A 10,108-nucleotide genomic window follows, 5' to 3' on the forward strand; every position below is an offset into this window, starting at 1 on the left:
TTCTTCTTCTTCTTCTTCTTCTTCTTCTTCTTCTTCTTCTTCTTCTTCTCCTTCTTCTTCTTCTTCTATAGCCTCCAGGTGTAGTTTTTTTAAATCATCAAAATAATTTATAATAGCTAAATACCTCTTAAATATACATGATATCTTCTGAAGCTAAAAGTAATATGCACCCAACCAGTTTTTAAAATCTATTTGAAACATTAAACATGATAAAAATAGAAAAAAAAACTCTTATGAAGTCCTCTATGAAAGGAAATTGTGACAGAAACCATTCCATCTCCAAGGGAGAATATGCAGTATAACTGTGGCTTCACAGAATTAATTGGGTAGTGTTCCTTCTGTTTCTATTTTGTGGAATAGTTTAAAGAATATTGGTATTAGGTCTTCTTTGAATGTCTGATAGAATTCTGCACTAAACCCATTTGGTCCTAGGGTTTTTGTTTTTTATTTTTGTTTTTGTTTTGGTTGGGAGACTTTTAAAGATTGCTTCTATTTTTTTATGGGACCGTTTAGATGGTTTATCTGATCCTGATTTAAGTATTTGGTATCTGTCCAGAAAATTGTCCATTTCATCCAGATTTTCCAGTTTTATTGAGTATAGGTTTTTGTAGTAGGATCTGATGATTTTTTAATTTCCTCAGATTCTGTTGTTATATCTCCCTTTTTATTTCTGATTTTGTTAATTTGGATACTGTCTCTGTGCTCTCTGGTTTGTCTGGCTATGGGTTCATCTATTTTGTTGATTTTCTCAAAGAACCAGCTCCTGGTTTGGTTGATTCTTTGTATAGTTCTTTATGTTTCTACTTGGCTGATTTCAGCCCCAAGTTTGATTATTTCCTGCCATCTACTCCTTTTGGGCGTATTTGCTTCTTTTTGTTCTGGAGCTCTCAGATGAGCTGTCAAGTTGCTAGTGTATGTTTCCTCCAGTTTCTTTTTGGAGGCTCCCAGAGCTGAGTTTTCCTCCTAGAACTGCTTTCATTGTGTCCTATAAGTTTGGGAATGTTGTGCCTTCATTTTCATTAAATTCTAAACAGTCTTTAATTTCTTTATTTCTTGTTTGACCAAGCTATCATTGAGTAGGGTGGTGTTCAGCTTCTATGTGTATGTGTGCTTTCTGTTGTTTTTGTTGCTATTGAAGACCAGTCAGGTGTAGTTTTAAATTGCTAGTATGAGAATTCTCCAATTTATTTATGAAGGCACTTAGTCTTGTGAACTTTGCTCCTAGTATTCCTTTCATTGTGTTCCATAAGTTTGGGTATGTTGTACCTTTACTTTCCTTGAATTCTAGAAAGTCTTTAATTTATTTCCTTATTTCTTCCCTGACACAGTGATCATTGACTAGAGAGTTTTTCAGTTTCCATGAGTATGTGGCTTTCTGTTGTTTTTGTTATTGTTGATGTCCAGCTTTAATCCATGATGGTCTGATAAGATACAAGGGGTTATTTCAATTTTCTTACATCTGTTGAGACTTGCTTTGTGACCAACTGTATGGTCAATTTTGATGCAACATGGAGACAGAACAGCGCAAGGTAGATATATGTAACTTTTATTTGAATTATGAAACAAACATTACGAAGTATGACATAACTCTAAAATTGCCGGTAGTTTAACTGTTGATTACCGAAAACATTTCCAATTTATGTTAGTCTGTGAGATTATTCAGTGCTCACAGTTGACTTCTGAAATTATTAGAAAACTAGGAATAGTTAGAAAATAACTTTTAAAAGGTTTGACAAACCTAGTAGAATAAACTTTTAAGTGTTATCAACCACTGAATACTATGTGCTTCACCAATTCATGTTATTAAAGTCTAATATATCAACTTTGTTAGCAGTTTAGTTTTGTATAACTGCTACCTTAAACAACATGTGAACATAGCAACCATAAAAGGTTCGTTGTACTGTTTTGATTTTCCCTCCTCCACCCCTCAGTGTACAGGGCCCACTGTTGCTTTGCTCTGTGATAAACTTCTAGAACTTACTCATCCTGCCTAATTATAGCTTCCTACCCTTTGACCAACATAATTTTCTTCCTCCTGACCATCACCATATTCTTTGCATCTATGAAAATATTTTTCAATTCCTTATAAGTGATACCCAACAATTTTTCTGCTGGGCTTGACATTTCACAAAGTAAAATGTCCCCCTTGGGTCATTCATGTCATTGACAAGATTTCCTGATTTTTTTTTTTTTTGAGGCTGAAAAGTATTCTGTAATTACTTTATTTTTGAAACAGGGTCTGGTCATATAGCTGGCCTGGTCCATATTATATAGCTCAGTCTATCTTTAAACTCTAGGTAATCCTCCTGTTTCAGTACGTAGGGTGGTACACACCTGTAATCCCAGCATTGCCCATACCTGCATTTCTCATTATTTCTCTTTTCTGGATCAATGAAATGTCAGTTGCCTTTTTCTCAATTTGTATATTTAATACAGTCTCAATAAAAGTATCAACAGTTTCCTTTCAGAGCCAGACAAGCTTGATGTAGATATGTTAACGTATAAGAACAAACATGAAAACACTGAGAGGGAAGAGCTGCTAGAAGCCTAACCCTGCCAGGTGATAGTGTCTTCACATCTTTATACTATACAGTCTTTACAATCAAGTCATTTGATACCATTGCAAGGAAAGGTAGAAAGGTCAAGGTGAGAATATGGCATATCCAGGAATAGACCTCATTATGTTTGTGAACTAATGCTGGTATCATTTTGGGTTGCCATGGGAAGTAAGATTGGTCTCTTCCGGTGTGAATAGTGGGAAAACAGAATAGGCAAAGGAGAAAATAAATTTAGAAAAATATTATATATTTGTTATAGAAAAGAATAAACTATAGCTGGGCAATAGTGGTACATGTTTTTAATCCCAGTACTTGGGAGTCAGAGCAGGTAGAACTGAGTTCAAGGCCAGCCCAGCCTGGACTTCAGAGAGTGAGTTCCAGACCAGCCAGGATTACACAAAGAAACCCTGTCTCAGAAAACCAAAATCAACCAACCAACCGACCACCACCACCACCACCACCACCATTACCACCACCACTACACCACCACCACCAAACCAACTAACCAACCAACCAACCAACCAACCAACCAACCAACCAACCAACCAACCAAAAAACATGAAACCTTCCAATATTTAAATGCAAAAGTGAAATGCCAAGTACTTGGCTTGGATATATGAGAAGTCTTTCTGGTTTTGTTTCAAAACGTAGATGTAATTACAGTGTTTATCTTTTTTTTTTTTTTTTTTTTTTTTTTTTTTTTGCTTTTTTTCTACAAGAATATAGTTTTGAATTATTAAATATCTTATTTTGTTATTTTGTTTGTATTGGTGTCTTATCTGCATGTATATCTGTGCACCGTGCTCTTGTCTGGTACCTTGGGAGGCCAGAAGGAGTTGTCAGATCCCCAGATATAGACAGTTGTGACCCATGACATGAGTGCTGGGAATTGAACCCGGGTTCTCTGGAAGAGTTCTTAACTATTTAACTGACTACCTCTCCAACCTCAGGAATACAATGGTTCTAGTTACCTCACATCCTATCATCTTACTAAATTGTGCTTTTAGATGTTTCAAGTCGCACAGTAGTTTACCATAGATGGTAATTTTTCGTCTTATTTAGCAGATGATTGCTTTTTATCTCTTCTTAGTATGCTGGCCACAATCTCTGGCACAGCTCTGGGGAAAGAAGAGCCTTTTTTTTTTTTCATATTTCTGATTTTGAGGAAGCCAAACAGTCAGTGTTTTGGTGTTATGTTTGTTGGCAGTTGTAGAGTGTTGTTGTTGTTGTTGTTATTGTTGTTGTTGTTGTTTTGTTGTTTTCAGGCTGAATTAATCCTCTTCTGATTTGGTGGTTCTCTAACTGAAAGTCATTATGTCTTCCCAGAAATGAAAGAGATGCTTCACAACACCAACTTTGACTTAAATAATATTGATGCAAATTCTGAAATTAAGCAGAAGTTAAATGTTCTGGGAATCCACCCAACAGACGACGATATACAGAGAGCGATAGAGAACGTTGCTTCTTCTGGTGAGTAATCACCTCATTCTTTTTTATTCTTTTCTCATGTCTGACATCCTGACTGCAGATTCCCCTCCCTCCCTCCCCCTCCTCTAGCTTCTCTCCTTCAGAAAAGAGCAGGCCTCCCAGGGACATCAACCAAAGCCCTGCATAACAATCCACCACAAGACCAGGTAATAGCATCACTCAAGGAGGAGAAGGGACCCACAAGAAGGCAAAAGAGAATAGATTTTCAAAATTCTTTTTACTTTACATCAACAAGGTGGCATATTTCTGAAGTGTCACTTACCCAAAATGCCCAAGAAGCTACAGTCAATTTCTTTTCCTCCTTCTTCTCTTTCAGGAAAAAAAAAAAAAACTTGATTTTTCTTACTTTTTAAATTAATAGATTTGTATTGAAGGAATATATTTCTTTATTTTTCAGAGGGATCAGTTATTTTACTCATACTTCTATATAACAGTTCATAATTGAAAGCAGTTAGGACAGGAACTCAAACAGGGCAGGAACCTGGAGGCAGGAGCTGATGCAGAGGCCATAAAGGGTTCTTCTTACCGGCTTGCTCCTTAGAGCTTGCTCAGCCTACTTTTTAAAAAAAGAAATGCTATGGAGAAATTTACATGTAAATAAAGAAAATATCTAAAAGAAAAAAAAAAGAAATGCTACTTTTTGTTTATTTTTTTGAGTCTGTGTTTTAATTACAACATTTCTCTCTTTCCTGTCCTTGCTCTAAGACTTCCCATGCATCCCTCCCTGCTTCCCTTCCGTTTATGACCTCTTTCTTCATAAATTGCTTTTGTATGCATATATGTATTTGTATATCATATATTCATAAATGTAACCTACTGAGCCCATATAAAAGAACATACTTTAAAATATCCCCCAACAGCTTTTTACAGGTCTGCTTATCCTATTTTCAAAGATAATGGCCAGGTTTCCTCTTTATTTTTGTGTTTTACAATTCTGGCTTTTCATCAAGTGGTCTTTCTTTTCTTTTAAATCAGAATATCAAAACTGTTCTTTCTTTTCCATTCTAAAGGTAATGTGGTGATGCTTAAGGATCTCATCAGAGAACTGGCCAAGAGTGATGAGTTTACGGAGTGCCAACGTAAGTATAAAATAGGAAAAAATGCAAACAGAAGCTTCATGGCTGTAGGCTTGTGCATGTCTTTAGGTTTTGGTAGGTGCGTATGCAATGTGTCTGCATGCTGGCATTTAGGTATGGACAGATCTTTGTATTCAAGTGGCCAGAGGTTGATGTTGGATATCTTTCGCAATTGCTTTCTCCCTTAGGTATCTAGGCAGGGTTTTTCATTTGACCCACTGATTGGGTCTAGTCTACCTAGCCACTTTGCTCTGCGGATCCCTTGAGTCTTTCAGGGACTGGGATTACTGGTGGGTCACTGTTCACACTGGGCACTTTGGAGGGTGCTTGATAATGCAAATTCTGGCCCTCACTTTTGTACATCAAGTGCCTTAGGGGACACCTACTGAGGTGTCTCTGCAGCTCTTGTGTGTGTTGATTTCAGCAGAGCCCCTTCCCAGTTCCTTGCCTGCCGCAGGCCGGCCAGTCTCGGCTCCGCTACCTGTGGGAGAAACAGGGTTTTGGTACAGGTCGGCAAAGCATTGGCGAAGAAAAAATTATAGATGCAACACAAGGAAGTGCAGGATCTGAATGTATTTCTCAAAATGGCATCAGACTTTTACAGCCATTACCAAAGAGAAAAGAAAAATCTGGCAGCTCAGTGGTCAAGGTACATCTGAGGCCACCTGAAACACACTGGGTCTAAAACAGCAGCCATCTCCTCTGGACTGGTGCAGCACCCTGGGGCTCCAAGCAGGCTCTGGCCTACAAGGACCTGGCTGGAGTCCCAGGGGGTAGGGTGGGGATGCAGGTTAATAGGCCAGGAGGGTAGAGGCTTGAATCTCGAATGTTCTCTGTAGCATACACACTCAAGGTCCCACCCATCTTTAGTAAAGGCCCACTATGCTAATCTTTTGGGTCTCATTCTTCTAATCCCTGGGAGTGATTCAACTGCTGTATGTGACTGAAAAATTGACCTTGCCCTGGGATTATCAACTTCTGTTCTGTAAGCTTCAATGCCCTACCCTCCTCATTATCTCTCTAATAATGCTGGAGGCAATTAGTCTGAATGTGTAACATTGCCTGCAAAATTCCAAGCCGGGGTTTGGCTAGGTTGTTTGGAACATTGGTGGAGGTCAGAGAGCAACGTTTACTTTTGTTTAGGTAGTAAATCATATCTTGGTGGACACCTAGCACTCGAGTTCGCAAGGACATGTCTGGGATACCTCTGAGTTAGGGGTTGCAAGAGGCTGGCTTCCTTGAAGCTTTTTGCCTCATAAACTGCTGTCACACAAAGTGTGCATGGCACTTGCCCACACCTCCCCCATGCTGGTACGCAGCACACGTATGTGGTAATTGGAGATAGAATGCATGGCTTTATACATGCCGGGCAAGCACTTTAACAACCGAGCTGTGTCCCTGGGCTCTGGTACCACTAGGGATCACTTTTCTGGTTTGCTGTTTAGCTTTGAGAGTTGATAAAATGTTCCAATTTATCTTGTTTCTGAATCTGAACCTCAAAACCTCTCTAAATTTTATGGCACTTCTTGTTTAACAACAACAATAAACAACAACAGGTATTCTGGAAAATGAATACATTTCATTCAAATCAGGTTGTTATGGGACTGGAAGGATAGCTCAAGAATTAGGACCTGAATTCAATCTGCAGGGCTCATAAAAAGCTCTGGCATGTAGCATGCAGGAATAATGTAATCCCAGCAGCAAGGAAGTGGAGACAGGAGGATCCCTGGCCAGATGGTGTAGCTTAATTGGCCAACCAAAGTCCTATTGAAAAACGTTGTTCATTTCACAAAAACCTGATGTCGATAGCTAAGTACCTGTGCACACGTGCAGTTACATGATCAGGCTAATGTATGTTTAGCTGGATGCACTAACCCTGCTTTTGTATTTTGCCATCAAATAGAAATAGAAGACATTCACAACATCATTGATGTAATCAGTGATGGCAAAGTGGACGTTAAAGACCTTTTGTCTGTCTTGAAGAGCTTAGAGGAGAAAGACCAGCCTGATGTATCTCAGATCTCAGAAATGAATGGTGAGTACTTAGATACCTCTATGGTCTTGCTTCAGAGCTCATGCAGGCTCTTTTTAAAATGGTGGCAGTGCTGTGTGTTAGAGAGCTCTTTATGGAATTGGTGCCCACCTATTGGCCTAGGTGGAGAATGTTTGTATAGTCTTTATTTGGATGAGACTAAGAGAAGCAATCTTGTTATTAATGTCTTAAAAACGGATTCTCATTTATTGGGATACAATAGTTAAAATATAAACATGATGTTTTTATTTCTTCAGCAATGGATTCTAGCGGAGACACAGAGCTCCATGGGCTTTTGATTCCTTTGATACAGAATATAATATTATCACCTTTGCCGTTGTCATAGCCATAGAATTCTTAGGGTTAACAAGCTATTGAGGACAAGATGTGTGTGACTTCTAGAGTCACCAGAAGGTGTCCCAGCAATGATTTTATTTTCTTTGCAAGGCTAATTGATGTGCATGGCTTGCAGTTTGTACAGCAGGGGCAGAGAGGGGTATACTCAGAAACACTGCCCCTTCGTTCTTTAATTCCTTTGTTCTTTATGGTCACCAAATGAATAGTCTTTAATATTTGCTCCACTGAGAAGCTTTGACAAGATATTTGAACCCATGAGTTACATTACGATTATTCAGTATGGGACCTTTGGGATATCTGCTCTGTTCTGTTTTGATTTGCTGTTTTGAGATGGGGATTTCTTTATTCTAGGCTGGCCTCAAATTTATTGTGTAATTGGGGATGAGCTTGAATTTATGATCGACCTGCTTCTGCCTACTGATGGCTTACTCGAGTATGCACTAGCATGCCTAGTTCATGTAGTCATGGGAATCAAACCCAGGGCTTTGCATAGCTAAGCAAACACTTTTCCAGTTGAGCTTTGTCCCCAGAACATAGGATATATTTTTCTTTCATATATACATATGGAAGACATATAATTATATGTAATATAATATATACTTTATATATGTTTCAAATATATTTATTTAATAGACATCTTGAAATATATATCATGCATATGTATTTATATATATTTATCCTGCTTATATATGTTTTTAAAAGATTTATTTATTTTATTTATATGAGTACACTGTAGCTGTCTTTAGACACACCAGAAGAAGGCATCTGATCTCATTACAGATGGCTGTGAGCCGCCCTGTGGTTGCTGGGAATTGAACTCAGGACCTCTGGAAGAGCAGTCAGTGCTCTTAACTGCTCTCCATATCTCCAGCCCTTTGCGTATATATTCTAATGTATGATTTAACTAACTCTAAAGTGTTCGAACTTCAATTGGTATTAAACACTCTTTGAGGATAAAGACATGAGTGTGGCTCTTGGCTGAGGTCATCTCCTATCATGCAAGATATTTGGATACAAACAATGACCTGTTTGTAAAGAGAATAAAGATATTGGGCAATAAAGATTCTGTGAAAGCATAATGAAAAGATGAGAAAGCCTGAGTATTCGACATTGATGCAAACCATCTGCTCAAAAGATAACTGTGCAGACATCAAATAGAAACATTGTAATACTGCAAATGGAAGGCAAAATACACAGAAGACATACACACATGCCACCAATAGACTTATATTCGAAATATATCAGAGAACTTGGGAGGATGCAAGTGGAAAACTGGGGAAGTGATGGGTAGATTTTTGTCTCTTAGGGGCAAACACCTGTGCTCTGATGTCTCCTGACAGCAGAGGGTGCCTGTGGCCACAGCATCTGGGCTGTCACTCCATGGCAGCTGAGAACACTGTTTTCTCTGACTGTTTGGGGTTGAAGCTGGTTTCCCCTTATTATTTTCTTGTATTTTTGTTTCAAAGCTCTTAAGCTGACATTTCATATTTTGTTGACATGTGAGGTGGCTGTTATTCTGTGCCACACACTGTGAATTGATTTTTTTTTGTAGTTTATGTTGATAAGGTTTGTTACCTTGTTTTGTATGATGTCAATGTATTTAGTTTTGTTGTTTTAATTTTGCTTATTCTATTCCATTATTTTGTATTTGATTTAAATGAATAAAAGATAAAGTTTATGATACGTGCAAAAGAAGCAGAAACATTTTAAAATGAAGAAATTTGTTAAAAAATAAACAAAATTTTTAGAAACTAAAGATATTAAAATTGTCTGCTAGTAATATCAATATATTAAACAAAAGCCAAAGAGTAAACATGAACTGTAAAATGGCCTGAGGATTTATATGGGGAGAATCCAATAAAGATTTGGAATATAGGTGTCTTAGTCAGGGTTTCTATTCCTGCACAAACATCATGACCAAGAAACAAATTGGGGAGGAAAGGGTTTATTCAGCTTACTTCCATCTTGCTGTTGATCACCAGAGGAAGTCAGGACTGGAACTCAAGCAGGTCAGGAAGCAGGAGCTGATGCAGAGGCCATGGAGAGATGTTCCTTACTGGCTTGCTTTCCCTGGCTTGCTCAGCCTGCTCTCTTATAGAATCCAAGACTTCCAGCCTAGGGATGGCACCACCCACAAGGGGCCCTACCCCCTTGATCACTAATTGAGAAAATGCCCCACAGCTGGATCTCATGAAGGCACTTCCCCAACTGAAGCTCCCTTCTCTATGATAACTCCAGCCCGTGTCAAGTTGACACACAAAACCAGCCAGTACAATAGGAAAGGGTTAAAGGCACAGGATAAAGATGTCTAATGTTTATCTATACAGAGAATGGAAAGGTGGCTGTATTGAAAAAAAATTTTTTTTTTACAATGACTTCCCATTTTATTATTGATTCAGTTAAGATTTTTTTTTTGGCTTATACTTTTTTTAAAAAAACTTTTATTGCATTATGATGAGAAAAGTTACATGATTTCAATTTATCTGAATTTGTTAACATTTAAAAATATACTTTAATTAAATAGAATTAAATCACATTCTTGTTTCCCTTTTGTACCACCGCTCCTCCCAGAGATCCCCCTTCAATACCTACAATAT

General features: G+C 38.0%; 1 protein-coding gene across 1 annotated transcript in view; it reads left to right on the forward strand.

Moving 5' to 3' along the window:
• Window positions 1-10,108, forward strand: part of Efcab13 (EF-hand calcium binding domain 13) — a 110,355-nt gene that overhangs the window by 81,496 nt on the left and 18,751 nt on the right. The window contains exons 27-29 of the mRNA XM_031354079.1: window positions 3,885-4,028; window positions 5,057-5,125; window positions 7,026-7,157. Of these exons, the coding sequence (XP_031209939.1) occupies window positions 3,885-4,028; window positions 5,057-5,125; window positions 7,026-7,157 (345 nt within the window). The remainder of the gene's footprint in view (window positions 1-3,884; window positions 4,029-5,056; window positions 5,126-7,025; window positions 7,158-10,108) is intronic.

This window comes from Mastomys coucha, unplaced genomic scaffold (genome assembly GCF_008632895.1).
Source record: "Mastomys coucha isolate ucsf_1 unplaced genomic scaffold, UCSF_Mcou_1 pScaffold5, whole genome shotgun sequence".
Taxonomy (NCBI): domain Eukaryota; kingdom Metazoa; phylum Chordata; class Mammalia; order Rodentia; family Muridae; genus Mastomys; species Mastomys coucha.